This window comes from Pseudophryne corroboree, chromosome 6 (genome assembly GCF_028390025.1).
Source record: "Pseudophryne corroboree isolate aPseCor3 chromosome 6, aPseCor3.hap2, whole genome shotgun sequence".
NCBI lineage: Eukaryota > Metazoa > Chordata > Amphibia > Anura > Myobatrachidae > Pseudophryne > Pseudophryne corroboree.
The window spans coordinates 124080689-124107045 of record NC_086449.1 but is presented as its reverse complement, the minus strand read 5'-3'; the positions used below and the strand labels follow the sequence as shown (position 1 = coordinate 124107045).

General features: G+C 46.9%; 1 protein-coding gene across 1 annotated transcript in view; it reads left to right on the top strand.

The window, feature by feature from the left end:
- The window catches only part of DMTN (dematin actin binding protein), a 110418-nt gene extending 84956 nt beyond the window's left edge, over nt 1-25462 (top strand). The window contains exons 12-16 of the mRNA XM_063931821.1: nt 3987-4024; nt 12192-12240; nt 13420-13573; nt 23496-23576; nt 25374-25462. Coding sequence (XP_063787891.1) covers nt 3987-4024; nt 12192-12240; nt 13420-13573; nt 23496-23517 — 263 coding nt within the window. The 3' untranslated portion in view covers nt 23518-23576; nt 25374-25462. The remainder of the gene's footprint in view (nt 1-3986; nt 4025-12191; nt 12241-13419; nt 13574-23495; nt 23577-25373) is intronic.
- The last annotated feature ends 895 nt before the right edge of the window (nt 25463-26357 follow it).

Here is a 26357-nt window from a genome sequence, read left to right as displayed (position 1 = left end):
TAAAGCACACTTAGAAGTTGATTCAAATAGCAAAGAGCTGCCAATTTATAAGCAGGTTCAGTATGATTTGCCGATGGACGGGATGCTGGCTGTCAGTATGCCGACAGCGGCATCCCATCCATCAGAATCCCGACAGACCCCCATTAATCCCCCTAACCCTCCCCATCTAAGTGCCTAAACCTAACCCTCCCTCCCTGGTCCCTAACCCTAACCTTCCGTGCTCCCTAACCCCCCCCACCCCCCTTTCCCCTTCTCCTGCCGTTTTAGGGGCACGGTCCAGGCAACGCAGGTGTACCCGGACCGTGCCGGGGGCGGGCCGCGGCGGCTGTGTGACGTCACACGCAGCCGCTGCGACCCTCACAGTGATGAGTAGCTCCCTGCCAGCGCGCAGGAGCTGTGCTAGTAGGAAGCTACTCTTCAAGTACAGAAGCATCGCCACTGCGCCATGCTTTTGTAGTTGTGCGGGGGTAATCGGGTCTGACATGCGGGGTGGACTAGCCCTGTGCTGAGCGTCCCCCCGCATGTCAGTGTGGATGATCGTAACATCTAGGATCAGGTCTGAATTAGGCCCATAATGGAATATGAAAGTTAAGTTCAGGCTTTTCAATGGACCAGATATGCAGAGCACATGCTACATTTACCAAAGGTACCTTTATCAACATTGGAGTGTCTATAATGGGTGCAGGGGTTGGGTCCAGGGCGCGCACCCTGCAGCCATATAATTATACTTAACCCTCTGGAGTCCCGCGGTGGCCGTTTTCCCGTTGATTCGCGTATGCGTAGTAGATATGTCCCTGAGAATACAGCGAGGGGACCATTTTCCCGGAGACACAAAGCCAGGGTCTACAGTGCTACAGCAACTGACTAAGAGGAGGGAGCCTGCAAGGAGCCTGCACATGGGCCTAACCTCTCTTAATCCATCCCTGCTTATCAATCGTTATCATGTAGACATTATGGACTATTGCAGGCAGCATTTTAATTCCACCTTGATATGAATAGTGGTGAAGCTCTCAGGAGTACTGTTGAAGGGATTAATATTTACTAAGTGTAAGGTTCTAAAGTCAGGCACCTCAGATTGTGGTTATGGCCAAAATATAAACGGCAATGCTTTTACTAGCTGTGTTTAGGTAATAACACCATTGGCCATTTTACATTTTTTTGCATAAACACAGAGAGTTTTATTCTAATCTGAAAATGTCCTTTCCTCCCGTCTTGTGAGACAGAACACATCTGTTCCTTTCCTATTTGCTGCTATTACACTGCACCTAAATATTACACAGCTCTTTGCAAGAATAATTATCACTCACATCAGTCTCTGCCCCAGTAGAGCTTATAGCGTAAATTCTCTCCTACACCAAAGCACATACACACTAGGGTTCATTCTGTTAGAAACCAATTATCTTACCAGTATGTTTTTGGAGTGTGGGAGGAAACCAGAGCACCCGGAGGAAACTCGCACAAACACAGTGCCTAGTTATGTACTGACCTATGTCCCTAAAAGTAGTTTCTGCAGTATTATGTGTATTGTCTCTTTTTAATAAGACAACTCTGCCTGAGAGACAGTACAATTTATAGATTGGTTTTGGTGGAAAGTAAATTTCCAGGTGAGTTCAAAATTAATTCTTTCTGTTTCCAAAAGATGTTACATGCTCAGTTTTGTTATAAACCCAAAAGTGTAATACACTTCCACCCCCGCTATCTCATTTTATACACCCACATGTGTACTGACCATGGAACCTTACTACATCACTCCATACACCCACATGTGTACTAACCATGGAACCCTGCTACGTTACTCCACAGACCCACATGGGTACTGACCATGGAACCTTACTACATCACTCCATACACCCACATGTGTACTAACCATGGAACCCTGCTACGTTACTCCACACACCCACATGGGTACTGACCATGGAACCTTACTACATCACTCCATACACCCACATGTGTACTAACCATGGAACCCTGCTACGTTACTCCACACACCCACATGGGTACTGACCATGGAACCTTACTACATCACTCCATACACCCACATGTGTACTGACCATGGAACCTTACTACATCACTCCGTACACCCACATGTGTACTAACCATGGAACCCTACTACGTTACTCCACACACCCACATGGGTACTGACCATGGAACCCTACTATGTTACTCCACACACCCACATGTGTACTGACCATAAAACCCTACTATGTTACTCCACACACCCACATGTGTACTGACCATAAAACCCTACTACGTTACTCCACACACCCACATGTGTACTGACCCTGAAACCTTACTACGTTACTCCATACACCCACATGTGTACTGACCCTGGAACCTTACTACGTCACTTCATACACCCACATATATATTGCCCATGGAACTCTACTACGTCACTTCATACACCCACATGTGTATAGAACCCTACTACGTCACTTCACATACCAACATGTGTACTGACCATGGAACCTACTACATCACTCCTACACCCACATGTGCACTGACCATGGAAACCTACAACATCACTCCATACAGCCACATGCGTACTCGCCATGGAAACCTACAACATCCCTCCATACACCCACATGCGTACTCGCCATGGAAACCTACAACATCACTCCATATACCCAAGTCGAGATGAAGTGTTAAAAGCAAAGAAAATCCCATGTTGCACTGTAAGTAAGGCAGATTTAAAGTGTCAACGTTCAAGGAGTGTAACGATTTTCTCTGACTGCGTATGAGCAAAAATACCTTGAAACTCCTACAGCGCATGTGTTACACAAAGCGTATGCACAGAGGTGCAGTTACGATTAAGACGCACGGTATCAAAAATGTATTGTAAAAGTACTAGCTGTTCAGACACATAGAGATCATGGACATCTTATGGGAGTGTTGCTCAAGAGGTTGCTACACAGACACATAATAGCTCGGGTTTAGTATGAAATACCTACAATCAAAATACCGACAGTCAAAATACCGACAACAATTAAGCAACGGTCAAAATCCTGACAAGGTCAAAATACCGATATTTAAAATACTGACAAGGTCAAAATACCAACATTTAAAATGTCAACAGGTCAAAAAGTTAACACAAGTTTTCAATGGGTGTTTTGGTATGTATGTCAACATAGGTCGACATGGACACCGTATAAGTGTACTGCGTCCCCTCGCATGGCTCGCTGCGCTAGTCATACTTCGGGCACACTATTATATTCCCCCTCCAGGTCCACTGGGATGGTGAAGTATGAACAAGTTGGTTTCAATTAAAAAATCATGAAAAACTCATGTCGACTTTTTGACCTGTCGACATTTTCAATTACAGTCAGTATTTTAACCGTCGGGATTTTGATTTTAGGTAAATTGACCGCATCCCAATAGCTCACATTGGAGGCCATACTCAAATGGCGAATATGCACCTAGGGCTGCTGCAAGTTTTGACGATGCGACTGACTGTGGTATCTAAAGACGCACCAAGCGGCATTACAACATCTGAAGGTGCTCAAAGTGAACATCTCGATCCTTGCATAATCAGATACACAGCTGTACACCAGGGGAAGGCCAGATACTAGCATTAGCATACAGTCACAGACCCTCCAGTCACACCCTCTCACCCCACACACCCCGTACAGAACTGCCAACTCCAGTCACACCCTCTCACCTCATACACCCAGTACGGAACTGCTCCCTCCAGTGGCACCCTCTCATCCCATACACCAAGTACGGAACTGCCCCCTCCAGTCACACCCTCTCACCCCATACACCCAAGTATGGAACTGCTCCCTCCAGTCACACCCAATACACCTAGTGCTGGACTGCCCCCTCTAGTCACACCCTCTCACCCGATACAAACTAATACCTGTACACATGTAGCCATCAAGGAATGATTTTGGGCCACCTACTGTATGCAGTGCTCTGCTCCATGACCCCACACTCCCCAGGGTGCAGCCTTTCCCTTCCGCCACTCACCTATCCCTTGTCTCTCTCCACAGCCATACATTCTGGATTCAGTAGGAGCAGCTTATCGAGGGTATGTATGTATTTACTGCTCAATATGTGTGCACAAAGACATGCAATATATTTACTGGGGTTACCGTTAATGTCATGTAAGTATTCCTATTTTCTACTGAAAAACTAATTATTATTTACTGATTAAGTTAGCATCAAAATTATGGTCACTATTCCACCCTAAATACAAAACCGAATCTGGAATCTACTGACATTCAGGATCTTCCTACAAAAGTGTATATTATTTCTTCTAGTAACAGGACTCAGCACTGTACATGAGTGGCAGGCACATCAATTAGTGTATAGTATACAAAGCCTACTTACTGTAGCACAAACTGTAGAAGGATACAGCTACATATTACATGTTATTACAGTATCTTAGTGGCCATTCCTAGGACTATGAAATATTCAGCTTCATATTATACAGTGTGTTATTATATTAGTGGTCATTTGTAAGAGTATAAAATATACAGCTAGATATCTACAGTATGTAATAATTGCAGAAGGTCTGTCCCGTCTCCTCAGTGTCTGTGCAGTGGAAGCCTTGGCACCAGCTTCCGAATGGCTTCTACTGTGAGGGAGACAGGCCATAACGAAAAGGGGAGTACCAGCTGCCAGGGTAGGTATGGTAGCGGGGGGAGGAGGGATGAATGTCCAAGGGTGAACTTGGGATGGAGCTGGTGGAGAGGGCGGGAAACAGCAGAGTAGGGATGGGGCACATTAGAGTGGGGGTGAGCAGGGGCGGAAACTGAGGCCAAACTAGTTATATGTTATCATATCAGTCGTCATTTCTAAGGCAGTATACAGCTACATATTATATTTACAGCTGTCCACACACATTGATTTTATAAACAATCTAATTCATAATGAATGTTATTATATAAAGTGTTGGATGCGTATGGAACAGTGAGTGGGTGGGAAGATTTCTTAATTCTGCATACTCGTTACTCAGTAGCGGGCAATCAGACTCAGCTGATCACACTTTTCCACAAGGTATTTTGGATTAGATTGCATTGTTTTCAATACATTTGATGAGAACTGTATAATTATCAGTGGAAATCAACCGGCATCTTAAGGATCCCCAAGAATCTCATGCAGCTAGTGTAGCGCAGCATGGCCCTCATTCCGAGTTGTTCGCTCGCAAGCTGCTTTTAGTAGCATTGCACACGCTAAGCCGCCGCCTACTGGGAATGAATCTTAGCTTAGCAAAATTGCGAACGAAAGATTCTCAAAATTGCGAATAGAAATTTCTAAGCAGTTTCTGAGTAGCTCGAGACTTACTCTGCCACTGCGATCAGTTCAGTCAGTTTCGTTCCTGGTTTGACGTCACAAACACACCCAGCGTTCGCCCAGGCACTCCCCCGTTTCTCCAGCCACTCCCGCGTTTTTCCCAGAAACGGCAGCGTTTTTTCACACACTCCCATAAAACGGCCAGTTTCCGCCCAGAAACACCCACTTCCTGTCAATCACACAACGATCACCAGAACGAAGAAAAAACTTTGTAATGCCGTGAGTAAAATACCAAACTTCTTAGCAAATTTACTTGGCGCAGTCGCAGTGCGAACATTGCGCATGCGCAGTTTGCGGAAAATCGCTGCGATGCGATGAAAACGAACGAGCGAACAACTCGGAATGAGGGCCCATATGCTGTACGGAACAGGTGTGAGTGCAGTACGGAGCTGGGGAGAGTGATCTAGCCAATAGAGTGATTTAGCCAATAGAAATGCCTAGAAACAGGACTCAGAGTGGAGGAGCAAAGCAATCACATGACAGTGCTAGCAATGGAGTTAGTAACGTGGGAGCACAGAGGCGTAGCAGTAGGAGCTATCATAGGGAGTGTCCTACTTATGTAATTAGGATGTGGATCCTTCCCAAGAACTCTCTCCTCTGTATTGTTGGGTCTATGATTCTCTGATAGCCCCAGAACGTAGGCCACAAACCAACCCAATGTAGGCCCCATGTCCTGGTATCATCATCACTTTAATTCTGGTCATGGACTTTCAAGGACCTAGCGCCAATAATACAGTGCAGACACCGCCTGTCATCACCTGTAAGTGGTGTAACAAGAGAAGCCAACATGGAGCTCAGACTGCAGCCTATTTGTAGGACCCAGTGGAAACAAGGACCCCGACAGCACAGAGGAGGCTGTCCTGTGTAAAGGACCCCCAGAGTTCAAGTGAAGGCAAGCATGGATAACTTTTCTAAATATCTACTACAGATGGGTCCACATTTATCTTGACCTTTAATAGGATTAACTGAGACTGGCCAATCGGACTTAATCCCCTGCTGTATTGTCCTCTGTATTGTATTGCAGCTGAGAACAATAGATGAATAGTTTATGCTAATAAGTCATGTTGTGCCTAGGCGCAGAAAACTAGTCAAGATAACCGTGGACCCATCTGTATAAAGACGGTTTCGGGAATGTCTACTGCAGAAGCCCACCAGCTCAGGCTCAGGTGTAATCCACAGCAACCAATCAGATTGCTTTCAGTCTTTAGAATGTACTGTAGCAGAATTTGATTGGTGCCTATGAACAAAATGTGTTTCTCCTTCGTCCTAGAGGATGCTGAGGACTCCAAAAGGACCATGGGGTATAGACGGGATCCGCAGGAGACATGGGCACTTTAAGACTTTAATGGGCGTGAACTGGCTCCTCCCTCTATGCCCCTCCTCCAGACCTCAGTTAGATTCTGTGCCCAGAGGAGACTGGGTGCACACAAGGGGAGCTCTACTGAGTTTCTCTAAAAAAGACTTTTGTTAGGTTTATTATTTTCAGGGAGCACTGCTGGCAACAGGTTCCCTGCTTCGTGGGACTGAGGGGAGAGAAGCAGACCTACTTCTGTGAGTTCAAAGGCTCTGCTTCTTAGGCTACTGGACACCATTAGCTCCAGAGGGTCTGATCACTTGGTGCGCCTAGCTGCTTGTTCCCGGAGCCGCGCCGCCGTCTTCCTCACAGAGCCTGAAGAGAGAAGCCGGGTGAGTAGTAGAAGCAAGAAGACTTCAAAGGTGGCAGAAGACTTCAGATCTTCCTGAGGTAACGCGCAGCGGTCGCGCTGCGCGCCATTGCTCCCTCATACAAGCGGCTCTATATGGGTGCAGGGCGCAGGGGGGGCGCCCTGGGCAGCAATATATCCTCATTTGAGACTGGCATGAAGGTATACATTGCATAGGCAATGTATACAGACCCCCGCCAGTATAAATAAAAGCGGGAACGAAGCGCGCCGGGTAGGGGGCGGGGCTTCCTCCTTTAGCTCTAACCAGCGCCATTTTCTCCACAGCTTGCTGCAGAGACGCTGCTCCTGGCCCTTCACTGCTGTACACAAGTAACAGGGTGCACGAAAAGAAGGAGGGGCACAACATTTTGGTGTTGATTATTTGGTATAAAAGCGCTTACAGGTCTGGGGCGTTATTTCATTCCTTCAGACCGGTGAGGCGCTGGGTGTGAGCTGGCAAACTCCTTTTCTGTCTCTCTGAAGGACCTTACTGTGGCTCTGTCCCCTATACCCTATAGCCCAGTGTGTTTGGGGGTGTCGGTACACGTGTGTCGGCATGTCTGAGGTTGAAGGCTCTTCCCAGGAGGAGGCTGGTGCGGAGACTGAACAGAATGTGGGAGTGACTGCGTCGGCACCGCTGTATGCTGATTGGGTAGATATGTGGAGTGTTTTAAATGCAAGTGTGGCTTTATTGCATAAGAGGTTAGACAACTCTGAGTCTCAGAACCAAGCATGGAGACAATCCATGGGAGGTGGTTTGTCACAATCTCAGGCCCCCTCGGGGTCGCAGAAACGTTCATTTACCCAGATAGCAAACACTGATACCGACACGGATTCCGACTCCAGTGTCGAGTATGATGATGCCAAGTTACATCCTAAGGTGGCCAAGAGTATTCAGTACATGATTGTGGCAATTAAAGAGGTGTTACATATCACAGAAGATCCCACTGTCCCTGACACAAGGGTCTGTATGTTTAAGGGAAAGAAACCAGAGGTAATGTTTCCTCCCTCTCATGAACTGAACGCTCTTTTTGAAAAAGCTTGGGAATCCCCTGACAAGAGACTGCAGATTCCCAGGAGGATTGCTATGGCGTATCCTTTTCCCTCGCAGGATAGGTTACGGTGGGAATCCTCACCCACGGTGGACAAAGCTCTGGCGCGTTTGTCCAAAAAGGTGGCGCTACTGTCCCCTGACACGGCGGCCCTAAAGGATCCTGCGGATTGTAAGCAGGAAACTACCTTCAAATCTATTTATGTTACTACGGGTACGCTGCTCAGGCCGGCTGTGGCGTCGGCATGGGTGAGTAGCACTATTGAAAGGTGGGCAGATAACTTGTCATCTGACATAGACACCCTGGATAAGGATAACGTGCTTTTGATGCTGGGTCATATATCTAAGGGAAGCGGCGAGAGATATTGGCCTTTTGGGATCAAAGTCCAATGCCATGGCAGTCTCGGCTAGGAGGGCGTTGTGGACTCATCAGTGGAATGGTGATGCTGACTCTAAAAAGGCTATGGAGGGCCTGCCCTTCAAAGGTGAAGTTTTGTTTGGTGAGGGCCTCGTGGACCTGGTTTCTACAGCTACCGCAGGTAAGTCTTCTTTGTTTGCCTTTTGTCCCTCCACAGCAAAAGAAAACACCTCAATACCAGATGCAGTCCTTTCGGTCTCATAAATTCAGAAAAGGACGTGGATCTTCCTTCCTCGCGGCCAGAGGTAAGGGAAGAGGAAAAAGATCGCCGTCTGTGGCAAGCTCCCAGGAGCAGAAGTCCTCCCCGGCTTCTACCAAATCCACCGCATGACACTGGGGCTCCTCTGCGGGAGTCCGCACCGGTGGGGGCACATCTTCAGCTCTTCGGTCAGGTCTGGGTTCACTCGTGCCTGTATCCTTGGGTGCTGGAAATTGTGGCCCAAGGATACAAACTGGAGTTCCCAGACGTGCCTCCACACCGATTTTCAAATCGGCCTTGCCAGTTTCTCGCCCAGAGAGAGAGGTAGTGTGTGCTGCGATACAAAAGCTCTGTCAACAGCAAGTCATTGTCACGGTTCCCCTGTTACAACAGGGGAAAGGGTTTTATTCAACCCTGTTCATGGTCCCGAAGCCGGATCTCGGTCAGACCTATTCTGAACTTAAAATCCCTCAACCTGCATTTAAAAGATTCAAATTCAAGATGCAATCTCTCCGAGTTGTGATCTCCATTCGGGAGGGGGGAGGTGGGGGGGGGATTTTATGGTGTCAGTCGACATAAAGGATGCAGACCTACATGTCCCCATATATCCTTCTCATCAGGTTTTCCAGAGGTTCGCTGTTCAGGATTGTCACTACCAATTTCAGACGTTGCCGTTTGGTCTTTCCACGGCCCCGAGGATTTTCACCAAAGTAATGGCGGAAATGATGGTGCTCCTGTGCAAGCAAGGGGTCACAATTATCCCATACTTGGACGATCTCCTGATAAAGGCGAGATCAAGGGAGCAGTTACTAAAAAGCGTTGCGCTCTCCCTGAAGGTTCTGCAACAACATGGCTGGCTCCTAAATTTACCAAAGTCGCAGTTGATTCTGACAACTCGGCTGTCGTTTTTGGGCATGATTCTGGACACGGAACTGCAGAGGATCTTTTTCCCGTTGGAAAAGGCTCAGAAACTCCAGAACATGGTCAAGGAACTTCTGAAACCGCCAAGAGTGTCGATTCATCACTGCACTCGAGTGCTGGGGAAAATGGTGGCGGCCTACGAGGCCTTTCCGTTTGGCAGATTCCATGCAAGAACTTTTCAGTGGGACCTGCTGGACAAGTGGTCCGGGTCCCATCTGCACATGCACCGGACAAGCCAGGAAGCTTGTCTGCACATAAATGGGCTGGAGTTAAGGGCCATCTACAACGGCCTTCGGCAAGCGGAACATCTTCTTCGCGACCTGCCCGTCCTGCTTCAGTCGGACAACATTACAGCCGTAAACTGCCAGGGCGGAACAAAGAGCAGAGTGGCGATGGCGGAGGCCTCCAAGATTCTTCGCTGGGCGGAAAAGCATGCAAGCGCTCTGTCAACGGTCTTTATTCCAGGAGTGGACAACTGGGAAGCAGACTTCCTCAGCAGACACGATCTCCATCCAGGAGAGTGGGGTCTTCATCAAGAGGTCTTTGCAGAAGTGACAAGTCGTTGGGGACTTCCTCAAATAGACATGATGGCGTCTCGCCTCAACAAGAAGCTTCAGACATATTGTTCCAGGTCAAGGGACCCTCAAGCAATAGCAGTGGACGCACTGGTGATACAGTGGGTGTTTCAGTCGGTGTATGTGTTCCCTCCACTTCCACTCATCCCAAAGGTGATAAGGATCATAAGAAGAACAAGGGTTCAGGCAATACTCGTTGTTCCAGATTGACCACGGAGGGCCTGGTATCCGGATCTTCAGGAATTACTCACAGGAGATCCCTGGCCTCTTCCTCTAAGAGAGGACCTGTTACAGCAGGGGCCGTGCGTGTTCCAGGACTTACCGCGGTTGCGTTTGATGGCATGGCGATTGAACGCCAAATCCTAGCTAGAAAGGGTATTCCCGGGGAAGTCATCCCCACTCTACTTAAAGATAGAAAGGAGGTAACGGCGAAGCATTATCACCGTATTTGGAGAAAATATGTGTCTTGGTGTGAATCCAAAAAGGCTCCTACGAAGAATTTCAGCTGGGTCGTTTTCTCCACTTTTTGCAAGCAGGTGTGGATGTGGGCCTGAAGTTAGGCTCCATTAAAGTGCAGGCTTCGGCCTTATCAATTTTCTTTCAAAGGGAATTGGCCTCACTTCCAGAAGTACAGACTTTTGTGAAGGATGTGCTGCACATCCAACCTCCCTTTGTGCCCCCAGTGGCCCCTATCTGATTTTCCATGTGGATAGAGCGGAATTGAGAACTCGTCAACAATTTCTGCCTAAGGTGGTTTCGTCGTTTCACATGAACCAACCTATTGTGGTGCCTGTGGCTACTGAAGCCTTGGCGGATTCCAAGTCTCTTGAAGTGGTCAGAGCTTTGAAAATTTATGTAGCCAGAACGGCTCGTGTTAGGAAAACAGAGGCGCTGTTTGTCCTGTATGCGGCCAACAAGGTTGGCGCTCCTGCTTCTAAGCAGACTATTGCACGCTGGATCTGTAATACGATTCAACAGGCTCATTCTACTGCTGGATTGCCGTTACCGAAATCGGTGAAAACCCATTCCACTAGGAAGGTGGGCTCATCTTGGGTGGCTGCCCGAGGCATCTCGGCATTACAGCTTTGCCGAGTAGCTACTTGGTCGGGTTCAAACACTTTTGCAAAATTCTACAAGTTTGATACCCTGGCTGACGAGGACCTCATGTTTGCTCAATCGGTGCTGCAGAGTCATCCGCACTCTCCCGCCAGGTCTGGAGCTTTGGTATAAACCCCATGGTCCTTTTGGAGTCCCCAGCATCCTCTAGGACGAAGGAGAAAATAGGATTTTAATACCTACCGGTAAATCCTTTTCTCTTAGTCCGTAGAGGATGCTGGGCGCCCGTCCCAGTACGGACTATATCTGCAGTAATTGTAAATAGTTATTGCTTATGTTGCACAAAGGTTGTGTTTTGCTAAAGGTCAGCCTGTTGCTGATCTCTTTGGTTCACGCTGTTAACTGGTTTTAGTTGTATACCATGTTGTACGGTGTGTTGTGGTGTGAGCTGGTATGTATCTCACCCTTGGTTTAACAAAATCCTTTTCCTCGAAATGTCCGTCTCCTCTGGGCACAGTTCCTATAACTGAGGTCTGGAGGAGGGGCATAGAGGGAGGAGCCAGTTCACGCCCATTAAAGTCTTAAAGTGCCCATGTCTCCTGCGGATCCCGTCTATACCCCATGGTCCTTTTGGAGTCCCCAGCATCCTCTACGGACTAAGAGAAAAGGATTTACCGGTAGGTATTAAAATCCTATTTTTTCTATAGTAACGTTTGTTTTAATATAATATACTTCATCTTATAGCTCCTACATCTCTGGGTACTGGGGAGCTGTGACTTGCCAGTCTCTGTGTGCCCACTATCACCCAGAGAGCTACAGGCTCCCCCTATGTCTATCTGTCATTACCTAGTTTTGTTTTGTTACTGCTGTTTCCAAATGTAAAGCGCAATAGAATATCCTGGTACTATATAAGCAACTGTTAATAAATAAATGTTCTATAGCTAGCGGGATCAGTGATTGTTCTCTTTGTCTCCAGCTTCAATCTGCAGAATTCCACTCTCCAGAACGGCAGAGGGAAAGAGCAGGTGAGGAGGGGCAGATTTTTGGTTGCTTTTCCACGTTCTTTAGGGCGTGCAAAGGGTGTATTCTGCTTGACTAGCATGATGGGATTATGAGGGTCAGTCAGACCCGGCCGCTGGCGGCAAACAGCGCCTGTGCAGCGGACAAACAGCGGCTGCACGGACACACACATTGCGGTTGCATCCCCGATGGATGCAACCGCAAAGTGATTTACAACAGTGGGCGTTTGCGGAGCGGCGAGGCGGCTTTGAGGGGCAAACGGGGGCAGGCTGGGATCGTTGTCGGGGTGGCTGCGTGATGTCACACGTAGCGCTCCGATTAAAAGAAAAGCCGCTGACAGAGCAGCCAACCTGCGCTGCCAGGGGTCCACCTTAGATCCGATGCGTTTGAAATTAGATTGCGGATGTATCGGGAGGCGGCCTCATGCATGCTGGACGGCCTTGCCTTGTGCTGGGTGGCCCCCAGCATATGCAGAGATGAACGCAGCTCTGGCTACATATGCAACCATCTGCGTTCATCTCTGAATAACCCCCTATAGGCGAAGCAAAAAATGTTGTCTGGATCCATCACAGAATATAAAACATTAGATAAAACTGGGCAGATCTCTCCGGGAGGCATGAGGCTACACAGGCATTTTCTGCTTGTTATGCTATTTATGTTGTATATTAGGGGTAAACAGAAAGTGCTGAAGGAACTGGTTTCTACTCTTTTTACTATGGGTTTTTGGTTTTCTTTGATTTTTATTTTTACTTCTTTCTTATACTAATTACATTATTTATGTACACCGTCTGTACCTTGATGGCTCAACAAAACGTGGGGATGATGTTAAAATTGGTCTGCAAAAAAGTGATTATGAAAAGAAGGCATGAAATTGGTTATAGTACATTATATAGAATTCTGTGTCATACTATTTTAGTACTGGTAACAGCCATATAATACGCAGGGATAATAACCAATACAGCTGACATCAGAACTGAATAAGCCAATCAGGGTGACTGCACTATGCTCTAGATGTCATGCAGTATAAGGCACAATATGGTCACTGGGAGCCACCCTTGCTGTACTTGCTATGCAGCCCTGGCTACTTATTTCTCTTTATATATAAAGAAAACGTAAAAAGAAAAGAAAAAAAGTAATTATAAACAAACACCTTTGCTAACTGCTATACTTTTCTGTTTCTGTAGGGTTTCAGGTAAGCATCATTAGGGAAGGGGTTGGGAGATTGTCAGCTCCAGGACACAGATCCGCTAGACTTGTCTTTGTGTCCCACAGAATGGTGAAGGGCAGAGGTCCAGGATGGACAGAGGAAACTCCCTACCCAGCATGCTGGAGCAGAAGGTGCGTGGTTGACGATCGCAGACATTGATTTAATCTTACAGTGCATCCACTTGACGATATGCTGGGCAAATTACAGGACATACCTGGGAAAACCTGAAACACCAGCACTCCGGAACTACCAGGGAATGAGATTTATGATACATGTTGCAGCATACTGTACAACATAATAGTAGTAATAAATAATACACAAGAGCAAAAAAAACCATAAAATGTAACACATGGAGGTTAAACCAAACTACAGGGTGAGCTAGAAAAATAAATGTTAAACATATATTTTGATAATTAGAGGCAAAAAGAGGGTCACATGACTATGGGGGGGGGGGGTATACATTTAGCTCTGGCATTTTCAGAGCTTTCAAATTTACTCCCCGGCGTATTGAATTGTGGGCCGTTTTCGCACGTTTTTAAGGCATTTTCGCCAATGCCTTTTCACTTCTTTTTTTTTAGTGAAAAGGCACTGGCAAAAAATGCCTGAAAATCGTAAAAACGGCCCTGCTATTGCTTAGGGCAAATCCCCATTTGCTCTAAAAAAATAGCTAAAAGTGCCATTTTTTCGCCTAGGTGAAAAAATGGCACTAATTGAATCCCCCCCCCCCCTATATGTCTAAAGAGTTCCGCACACAATTAAGGGAATTCAATTGTTTGAAAAGTCAGTTGGGTGTCTGTTTTTTTCCTGTCTATTAGATACTGTAGGTAAAAACAGACACCCAACTGACTTTTCAAACAATTGAATATCCTCCAATGTGTCTCATTAGAAGTGCAGTAATACAATAAACTTCATTAACACATTGCTGGAAGTCTGACACCATTCACGGTTCCACTTAAACATCGCAGAACACAAAGCATGGAGCTTCCACAATATTGACAGAAGATGTCTTTGGCTCCACATCACAACAAAAATGGCACTGATTTTCTCCCTAGGCATGCCTTGCTGGCATTCCCTGGAGTTAGAGACTGGCAGGGAGAACACAAGGTCACTAAAGCGGACATAATGGCCCTTTAGATAAAAAATGCTTAGCGGGACATTCAAGCAGGTATTGTAGACGTGAGCGAGAGGACCAGTAAGATGGAAAATAAACATACGCTGTATCACACCTGCCTTGGCAGACATTTTGGAAAGAAATAGATCACCTTATGTCACGGTTCGGGTAACTGGTCATCATTTCTTACCCGTCAAATGTCTTCTGAGGTTGGCTCTGCGTTACAGGCTCGGGGGTCCCAGCGGTGTTGCTGATGTATGTATTCCGCATCGCTCCACTGTTAACCCGTAGCACTGGTACAGGGTCCTCTCCCAGTATACTTGTCAGGTCCCTGAATGGCGTTCTCATCCCGCCGCGACCGCTGCAGCCGTGCCTGTGCCTTCAGTGTGCAGAGAGCTGGGTATGACATCTCATGCTCACTTGCGCTCTCTGTCACGGTCCCTGTGGCCTTGCTGCACGGGTGAGCAGGTGTGGCGTCTCCTGCCCGCCGCGATCTCCGTTGCCGCCGGTCCGTGCAGAGAGCTGGGTATGATATCTTCTACTCACTGCGGTCTCTGCCGCTGTCCCTGTGGTCTGGCTGTGCAAATGGATGGGTGTGGCGTCTCCTGCCTGCCACGGCCTCCGCCGCCATTACCGTTGTTTTCCACATGTTTCTTCCCAAGCTGACTTTCCCCCCAAGTGGTAACATGAGCGCAGTCATGTTGCTTGGGGTCACATGTTGCTGTTTCCTCCAATCAACTATGCTACAGAACACTACCTAATTGCTTAGCCAATGCCTGCATACCAGCAGGTATAAATATCCTGTTCCTGTGCTGGAGGATTGTCAGTGCTTCAGTTGTCATCCCAGTGATACCAGTCTCTTCCCATTGTGGTGGTTCCTGCCTGCAAACTCCACTAGAGACTCGCACCAGTTCCACTCCTTCTGGTGCAGCCTGACTCCACAGTGTCCCAAAACTGCAACCTGTGTTTGCCAGAATACCAACACCGGCTCCCAACACTCCAGGTTCCAGCGGTGTCCTGTCTCTGTTTCTGGTCATCTGTGCTCCCAAGCATCTCCCGTATATATGCTCCCAAGCATTACCTGTCTGTACCTCCGCTCCCTAGCTACATTAGTGCTCACTAGCACTATCCACACAGCTCATCCATTGGACAAGTCCCATCTGGTAAAACCTGGCAGTTACACAGTCACCCGCTTCTGTTCCCAAAGTCACCACTCTGTGCATCGGTGTTGGTAAGGACATACCCTCAAGGTCCTCTAAGACTTTCTCCAGTTAAAACCACACCTAGAGACTTCCACTGCACTCTAAGGAACTGCGACTTATTGCCTGTGACTTCTACATTGCAACTACTAATGAACCTGTGAGCTGTGTACTCAATAAAACCTTTGAAACATATCCTCTGGTTGTCGTGGTCACGCCTTCGGGCATTGGTACTACAAGTGTACACGCATGTTCAGGAATCCTATTCTGCCTCCTAAGTTTAGGTATTCCTCAGCCCCTACAACTGAGGCTTCCTGCCGTCAGCACCAGCCCTCAGTTGTGACAGTAAGCACTGACCTAATGGATCTGGTCGGAGATCAAGTCCAAGCAATGAAGCCTATGCAAGAACTGTCAGTCCGCCTCGAACATCAGGAGGCTGCCCAAGGCCATGTTGTCCGCTGTCTCCAGGACCTCTCCTCCCGGCTGGATGAAATTCAAGATACCCTCCGTGGGTCAGGGGCGTCCACTGTACCAACTACAGTACCAATGGTGGTGTCCCCACCCACCATGCCCGTTTCAGTTCCACGTCTCCACTTGCCGACACTCACTAAGTTTGACGGATCTCCAAAAGCCTGCAGGGGATTCCTTAACCAGTGTGAGATTCACTTTGAGTTGCAACCTGGCAGTTTTCCTACAGACCGCACCAAAGTTGCCTACATTATCTCCCTCCTCAGTGGCCGCGCCCTCGATTGGGCATCACCTTTATGGGAGAAATCAGATCCTCTGTTGTCCTCCTATTCTGACTTCGTGGCAACTTTTAGGCACATCTTTGACGAGCCAGGTCGTGTGACATCCGCCTCTTCTGAAATCCTCCGGCTACGTCAGGGGACACGAACTGTCGGCCAGTATTTAGTTCAATTTCAGACTTTGGCTTCCGAAATTTCCTGGAACGATGACGCTCTTTATGCAGCCTTTTGGCAAGGCTTCTCTGAACGCATTAAGGATGAGCTTGCAACCAGAGACTCACCTTCCAAGTTGAACGAGCTTATTTCACTCTGCACTAAAGTTGACCTACGGTTCCGTGAAAGGGCTAATGAGCGAGGCAGGTCGACATCTTCCAAGACCTCTACTCCTCCTCCTTGTCAGCCATCTCCGCCCAAGGATGAACCTATGCAGATAGGTCATTCTCGTTTATCCCCAGCAGAGCGAAGAAGACTCCTCTCAAAACGTCTCTGCCTGTACTGCGCTGCACCTTCCCATGTCATCACGGCTTGTCCTGAGCATCCGGGAAACTCCAAGTCCTAGCCCGCCAAGGAGAGGGTCGGCTAGGAGTAATGTCCTCCTCTCCAGCTTCAAGTGATTGCAATCTCTCAGTCTCACTTCAAGTGGCTCAGCGTGCCAGGAATCTTATAGCTTTGTTGGATTCTGGGGCGGACGGAAACTTTATGACTGAGAAATATGTAAAGCAGTAGTCCCTACCCACTGAAAGACTGTCATCTCCCATATCCATGACTGCCGTGGACAGTAGTAGGATTTCCGATGCAGTTGTTACGTCCAAGACTCTACCTATCCGTCTGAAGGTGGGATCCTTGCATTCAGAACTAATTTCTTTCCTAGTAATTCCAAAGGCCACTCATCCCATGGTCCTGGGCCTCCCATGGCTCCGTCTTCACAATCCTCAGATCGACTGGAGGACTACCCATATCCTGGCATGTGGTCCCTCCTGCTCTGAGACTTGCCTGTCTAAAGTGCTTCCAGTGTGCACATCATCCTCCAAGTCTTCTGATGTTCCGCCTCCTCCTTACCAAGGTTTCTCAGATGTTTTCGTGAAGAAGAAAGATGGCGGCCTGTGGCCATGTATTGATTATCGGGGCCTGAACGACATCACGGTGAAAAACCGGTACCCTCTGCCGCTTATCACCGAGTTATTTGACCGTGTCAGTGGAGCCACCATATTCACGAAGTTAGATTTGAGGGGTGCCTACAACCTCATTTGGATCCGGAAGGGTGACGAGTGGAAGACCGTGTTTAACACCCGTGACGGACATTATGAGTACCTCGTCATACCTTTCGGACTCAGCAACGCTCCAACTGTATTCCAGCACTTCGTGAACGAGATCTTCAGGGATATTCTCTATCGTCATGTGGTGACGACATTCTTATCTTTGCAAATGACCTAGAGGAACATTGATTCTGGGTGAAAGAGGTCCTGTCCCATCTCCGTGCCAACCGCCTTTACTGCAAGTTGGAGAAGTGTGTCTTTAAAGTTAAATCCATCCTGTTCCTGGGGTACATTGTATCCGGTTCCGGTCTGGTGATGGACCTGAAAAACTTCAAGCGATCCAAGATTGGCCGATTCCTGTAACCCTCAAAGGTTCCTAGGATTTGCTAATTATTACATGAAATTTATTCGGGACTTTTCCACTATTGTAGCACCTATTACTGCTCTTACCAAAAAGGGTGCCAATCCCTCCAAATGGTCAGAAGAAGCTACCCAAGCCTTTCATTTGTTGAAATAAAGATTCGTCTCTGCTCCGGTTTTGAAACAGCCAGATACCAGTTCGCCCTTCATCCTCGAGGTGGACGCCTCTTCCGTTGGAGTGGGCGCAGTTCTGTCTCAAAGAGCTAATGATGGTCATCTTCATCCCTGTGGCTTCTTCTCACGAAAGTTCTCTCCTGCCGAGCGCAACTACGCCATTGGCGATAAAGAACTTTTGGCGATCAAACTCGCTTTGGAAGAGTGGAGATATTTGTTAGAAGGAGCTTCTGATAACATCACCATTATGACGGATCACAAGAATCTCCTGTATCTAAAAGGCGCTCAATGTCTTAACCCTCGCCAAGCCAGGTGGGCACTTTTCTTTTCCAGATTTGACTTCAAGCTACAGTTTTGTCCAGGGTCACAGAATCGTAAGGCTGATGCCCTTTCCCGCTCATGGGAGCAAGAAAATGAGTCTGAGTCTACTGACAAGCATTATGTTATTGATCCAGTGGCGTTCTCCGTAGTGAGGATGAACTCTATGCCCCCGCCAGGGAAAATTTTCGTTAAACCGGCTTTCAGAAGGAAGCTCTTGCATTGGGCACATTCCTCTCGCTTCGCCGGACACGCTGGCATACACAAGACCTTAGAATTCATTTCCAGATCATACTGGTGGCTGACCCTAAAGAAGGACATTGCTGAGTTTGTGGCCTCCTGCCCAAAATGTGCCCAACACAAAGTACCCCGCCAGTCACCCGCTGGGCAACTGGTTCTTTTATCTGTTTCTCATCGTCCGTGGACTCATATATCGATGGATTTCGTCACGGATCTCCCTGTGTGTAATAAATTCAACACCATCTGGGTGGTAGTTGACCGGTTCACCAAGATGGCTCATTTCATTCCTCTCACCGGTCTTTCATCAGCTCCTAAGTTGGCTCAAGTCTTCATTCAAGAGATCTTCAGATTACACGGTCTCCCTAAGGAGATAATTTCCGACAGAGGTGTTCAGTTTGTAGCCAAGTTCTGGCGAAGTCTTTGCCAGGCTCTCCAAGTCAAGTTGAACTTTTCCACAGCTTATCACCCTCAACCCAATGGTCAAACGGAGTGGGTGAATCAGGACTTGGAAGCCTTTCTTCGCATCTATGTCTCGTCTTCCCAAGATGATTGGGTTCAGCTCCTCCCATGGGTTGAATTTTGCCACAACAATCAATACCATTCTTCATCTTTCTCCACGCCATTCTTCACCAACTATGGGTTCCACCCAAAAGTTTCAGAATTTCAACCGCTTCCAGCAACATCGGTGCCTGCAGCTAATATCACTCCGTCAGTTTTCAAATAACTGGAAGAAGGTACGAGCAGCTCTATTAAAAGCATTCTCCAGGTACAAGAGTTTTGCGGATAAGAAGCGTAGAGCAATTCCCGCTCTTAAAGTTGGTGAACGTGTTTGGCTGTCCACAAAGAATTTAAGATTGAGGGTCCCAAGCATGAAATTTGCTCCCCGTTATATCGGACCTTTCCTGATTGAGCAAGTCATCAACCCAGTGGCTTACAAACTTCAGCTACCTCCTTTTCTGAAGATTCCCAGGACATTTCATGTGTCCCTCCTGAAACCCGTGATTCTGAATAGCTTTCATTCAGTGCTTCCCTCTGCTCCCAAGGTCCAGACTCAATGTGGTGTTGAGTATGAGGCCGCCAAGATCCTGGATTCTCGCCTCCGTTATGGCCATCTTCAATACCTGATCGATTGGAAGGGATATGGTCCCGAAGAACGTTCCTGGACGAACGCATCTGATGTCCATGCTCCAAAATTGGTCCAGAATTTCCATACCAGATTTCCTCAGAAGCCTAAGAAGTGTCCTGGGACCACTCCTAAAGGGGAGGGGGGTGCTGTCACGGTGCGGGTAACTGGTCGTCATTTCTTACCTGTCAAGTGTCTTCTGAGGTTGGCTTTGCATTCCAGGCTCGGTTCCCAGCGGTGTTGCTGATGTATGTATTCCGCATCGCTCCACTGTTAACCCGTAGCACTGGTACAGGGTCCTCTCCCAGTATACTTGTCAGGTCCCTGAATGGCGTTCTCATTCCGCTGCGACCGCTGCAGCCGTGCCTATGCCTTCAGTGTGCAGAGAGCTGGGTATGACATCTCATGCTCACTTGCGCTCACTGTCACGGTCCCTGTGGCCTTGCTGCGCGGGTGAGCAGGTGTGGCGTCTGCTGCCCGCCGCGATCTCCGTTGCCGCCGGTCCATGCCCTCAGTGTGCAGAGAACTGGGTATGATAGCTTCTACTCACTGCGGTCTCTGCTGCTATCCCTGTGGTCTGGCTGTGCAAATGGATCGGTGTGGCGTCTCCTGCCAGCCGCGGCCTCCGCCGCCATTACCGTTGTTTTCCACATGTTTCTTCCCAAGCTGACTTTCCCTCCAAGTGGTAACATGAGCGCAGCCATGTTGCTTGGGGTCACATGTTGCTGTTTCCTCCAATCCACTAGGCTACAGAACACTACCTAATTGCTTACCTAATGCCTGCATACCAGCAGGTATAAATATCCTGTTCCTGTGCTGGAGGATTGTCAGTGCTTCAGTTGTCATCCCAGTGATACCAGTCTCTTCCCATTGTGGTGGTTCCTGCCTGCAAACTCCACTAGAGACTCGCACCAGTTCCACTCCTTCTGGTGCAGCCTGACTCCACAGTATCCCAACACTGCAACCTGTGTTTGCCAGAATACCAACACCGGCTCCCAGCACTCCAGCTTCCAGCGGTGTCCTGTCTCTGTTTCTGGTAATCTGCGCTCCCAAGCATCTCCCGTATATGCTCTCAATGCATCATCTATATATGCTCCCAAGTATCTCCTGTATATGCTCCCAAGCATTACCTGTCTGTACCTTCGCTCCCTAGCTACATTAGTGCTCGCTAGCACTATCCACACAGCTCATCCATTGGACCAGTCCCATCTGGTAAAACCCGGCAATTACACAGTCACCCGCTTCTGTTCCCAAGGTCACCACTCTGTGCATCGGTGTTGGTAAGGACATACCCTCAAGGTCCTCTAAGACTTTCTCCAGTTAAAACCACACCTAGAGACTTCCACTGCACTCTAAGGAACTGTGACTTATTGCCTGTGACTTCTACATCGCAATTGCTAATGAACCTGTGAGCTGTGTACTCAATAAAACCTTTGAAACATATCCTCTGGTTGTCGTGGTGACACCTTCGGGCATTGGTACTGCAAGTGTACACGCATGTTCGGGAATCCTATTCTGCCTCCTAAGTTTAGGTATTCCTCAGCCCCTACAACTGAGGCTTCCTGCCTCAGCACCAGCCCTTAGTTGTGACAACTTAAAAACAAATTGCCCCTGATGAAGATCTAGCAGACCACAGCACGGGAAATATTTATGTGTTGGTAAGGATGGTAGTTTCTTATACTATGGACACAATCATCTCAGGCAGCAGAATCCACCCCAGTGATGAAGACCAAACACGACAAATATTCAATGAGCTAGCATTACATCAGCCAATAAGGTGCTGAGACTGGTTACTACAGTCCTCACTGACCACAAGGTGTCCTACAGATGGAGCTTTTGTTACAGTCTCACTGCGTCAGATATGACAGGGGACTCAGGACTAATATAGAAGCCGAGACTAAAACTAGGGCACCAAAGCATGGTGGAAGGGGCTGTCACTAAGAATGGACAACAGGGAAGTCATCTATGTTTCAGCAGAGGCCTGTGGATTTACAAGACACTCTCTCCATAGGACAGAGCAGTTCACTCCATCAAGTTTAATTCCCTGCTGCCTCAACGGGGATACCGAAAATTTCCAAGTTTGGTTACGCTGGACTTTCCTTGGCCACCGTTATGCCGGGACGCACCATTCTTTTCACACACTTCAGTCCCTAAATGAACACTGGCATCTATAAGGGACTATGGGGTCTAAGGCTTTACTAAGCCTTAGATGGAGATAAGTGCATGGAGATAAAGTAGCCAATCAGCACCTAACTACCATGTCACAGGCTGGGTTTGAAAAATGGCAGTTAGAAGCTGGTTGGCTGTACACTTTATTTAAGGCTTGGTAAATAGACCCCTATGAGTTCCCCTTCTGGAACTGGTAATGGGGTCCTTATACAGATGAGTACTCTTACATCCTTGTTGCAGTCACACTAAACAGCCCTTGAAGTCGCACCATGCCGTGGCGGGACTCGGTAGCGCCAAGCGTCCTTTTTTGCATTTTTGTTCTGCGAAAATGCGTCTTAGATGCACAGTAATGTAATAGGACGCACAAGCAGCTTCTGTATCCGAAATACCACGTTACAGTGTTTTCCATAAAAACTCTGTAGCATAGCATTTTGTATGCAAATACAGTCGCAGTCACACATAGAATATGGGCATGCTGCATATCATTTTAATCAGCAGACACTGCTTGTGCGTCCTATTACATTACTTTTTAAAGATGCATTTTTGCGGGGGAAAACACAAAAAAGACACTCAGCGCTACCGACGACACACGGCACTCACGCGTTATGTGTAACGCGACTTGTAATGCGTGGAGCAAAGATGTAAGAGGACACATCTGTATGTCTTTTATTTATAATTACTATTTTTGTAGTAGCTATAGAGCTTGTCTCCTAGTTTACAATTGTTATAATGTAACCAATGGGCTATATATGTACATTATGACCAGATAGTTTTACTAGAACTGTATTATCCTGTCCTTCCTTGTTCCTTTGTTGGTGCACTCTTGAACTTTTCTCCCACGAATATGGTTTATACACCGACGTATCCCTCAACCTTCACTCCATAATCTGACAGCAGCCGTTCACATCAGTCTTAGGCACTGACATACCTGTACATAGCTATAACTGTACTGTATGCTTAGCTAGAATGCCCTCACTGATGCACAATAAAACAAGATGGCCTACAGGTACTGCAGTATACTAGGTCCACATTCTATAAAGCTTAAATGTGGTCCTCTCTCTTTATTCCTGGAAAACAAATGCTTATTCCAGTTCTCATTTCAAGATAGGGAAACGCTCTGTATAATAGATATATCTGAAATGCAATCTAGAACATTACAGTGTATCACAGAGACAGGAGCTGGGCACTGAAACATACTCATCCACCCAGCAAACTCATGCAGTCAGCTGAGATGTTCTGTAAATACTTTTATGAATTAATTAGAACACAATTTATGACATTCTGGACTAGATGGATCTGTGTCCTGTTTTCAGATGTTTTTATCTCATACAGTAATTTCAATTTTACCTTTTTCCAGATTTTTCCCTACGAATTGCTGATAGTGACAAACAGGGGGCGCCAAAAACTGCCCCCTCGGGTGGACAAGACTCAGCTGGAGGTGAGGGAGAGGCACATGCTGGTGCATGATATATTATATTCTGAAAGTACATATACTGTGGTGTAGGCAGTGAATAACACAAGATAGGACGGTCATGGGCAGTGTTGCACAATGTGGCGCTGATACATAGTAGCATAGTATTTGAGGTTGAAAAGAGGCAAAATGCCCATCGCGTTCAACCAGTTATTGTATTAACTTGAGTTGATTTTAATGTATCTGCAGAAGATGTTTTAGGACTAGTTAACAACTACAAATCACGTTACACCCGGATTAACAACTTCAATATTTTAATTGTTGTAACCTTGGATATAATTTTCAATCAGAAATTCATCTAATTCCCTTTTAAATGCATTTACAGTGTCCACCATTACCAGCTTCCCTGTCAAGGAATTCCAAATCCTTATTGCCCCAACAGTGAAGAACCCTTTCCTCCGTTGCGTGCAGAATTTTCTCTCCTCCAGCCTCAGCGAGTGCCCATGTGTCCTAAACAGAGTTCTTTTAATAAATAATTCCTCTGATAACTCTTTGTAGTGCCCCTTTACATATTTGAAGATATTAATAATGTCTCCTCTTAGATGCCTCTTTTCTAGTGTATGCATATCCAACCTAGTAAGCCTTTCCTCGTAATCCAGTCCCTCTAGCCCTTTAATCAATTTAGTAGCTCGCCTTTGAACGCTCTCTAGTTCACCGATATCTTTTTTATACAGTGGTGCCCAAAACTGAACACAATATTCCAGGTGCGGACGTACCAATGATTTGTACAGAGGCAGAATTACATCCTCGACCCTTGTCTCAATTCCCCGTTTTATGCACGCTAACACCTTTGCTTGCCTTCTTTACTGCGCTTTGACATTGTATACGGTTATTAAGTTTATTATCAATGAGTAGCCCCAAATCCTTTTCCAAAACTGTTACCCCTAGACTTTCCCCATTTAATATATAGGATGCAAGTTTGTTTTTAGTCCCAAAATGCATAACCATGCATTTCTCTATATTGAACCTCATTCTCCATTTAGACGCCCAGATTTCAAGTTTATATAAGTCATTCTGCAGAGACTCCACATCTTTTTCTGATTTAATTACCCTACACAGTTTAGTATCATCTGCAAAGATTGACACTGTGCTTTCCAGGCCTATTTCTAGGTCATTGATAAATATGTTGAACAGTAGTGGCCCGAGTACTGACCCCTGTGGTATTCCGCTGAACACCGGTGTCCAGCTTGAGGACTTCCCGTTGACCACTACTCGCTGTACCCTGTTTTCCAGCCAGTTGCTTATCCATGTACAAACAGTTTTCCCTAGGCCAAGCTCTTTTAATTTGATGATTAATCTCCTGTGAGGCACTGTATCAAAGGCTTTTGCAAAATCTAAGTAGACCACATCTACTGCTTTTCCTTGGTCGAGATTGTCGCTTACTTCCTCGTAGAAGTTAACTAAGTTAGTCTGACATGATCTGTCCCTCACAAACCCGTGCTGGTTCTTGCTAATAATCTCAGTGGTCTGCAGATACTTCTGTATGCTATCCCTAGGAATTCCTTCCAATATTTTCCCCACTATAGATGTCAAACTAACCGGTCTGTAGTTTCCCGGATGATTTTTGGATCCCTCTTTAAATAATGGCACTACCTCCGCTATATGCCAATCCTTCTGTACCATGCCTGATCTAATTGAACTATTGAAAATCAAGTATAGGGGTCTTGCTAATTGTGACCTAAGCTCCATAAGAACCCTCAGATGAAGTCTGTCCGGGCCAGGTGATTTATTAATCTTTATTTTACGATATTTGTCTTTCTGCAGCGATACCTCTCCCCGGAGGAGTTCCTGCGCCTCTTCTCCATGCCCATGGACGAGTTTGTAAAGCTGCCATTGTGGAGGAAGAATGAGCTGAAACGAAAACTGCTTCTGTTCTAACTTCTCTGGGGACAGAACTGCCCTCTCAGCGCTGGGGAGGAGCGGAGTCAGTGGGGTGAATGGGGGGAATGGACTCTTCATTCCTCTGCATCTAGAGGGGGGAATATAAAGAGTGTGACTAGCATGTCTGACAAGGCTTTATGCGGAAAGGATATCAACCCAAACATCTATCAAGGACCCCACATCATCTGAGGCACCCCAGACTCTTTACTTAGGACCAAATTAATAGACATTATATATCCCTTAATTATGCAAGGTCAGTATTTTATTATACCAAATACATTTCTATATGACACCGGATACCATATACAATTCTATATGACAGATCATTTCTACACACCGGATGCCATATATAATTCTATATGATAGATCACTTATACACACCGGATGCCATATACCATGGGTCTTCAACCTGTGGCCCTCCAACTGCTGTGAAACTGCACATCCCAGCATGCCCTGCCACAGTTTTGCTATTAAGGTTTGCTAAAACTGAGGCAGGGCATGCTGGGATATGTAGTTCCACAGCAGCTGGAGGGTTGCAGGCTGAAGATCCATGCCATATACAATACTTTATGATGGATCACTTATACACACCGGATGCCACATACAGTACTTTATGTCGGATCACTTATACCAACTGGATACACTGCCATATACAATTCTATATGATGGATCACTTATACACACCAGATGCCATATACAATTCTATATGACCGAACACTTACACACTGGATATCGTATACAACTCTATATGACCGATCACTTATACACACCATCCTATACTATCCTTCATAATAAAGGTCTTACACACTAGACAACCTACACAACTCCTGAATACCCCGCACACATTACACACACCATTATTATCAG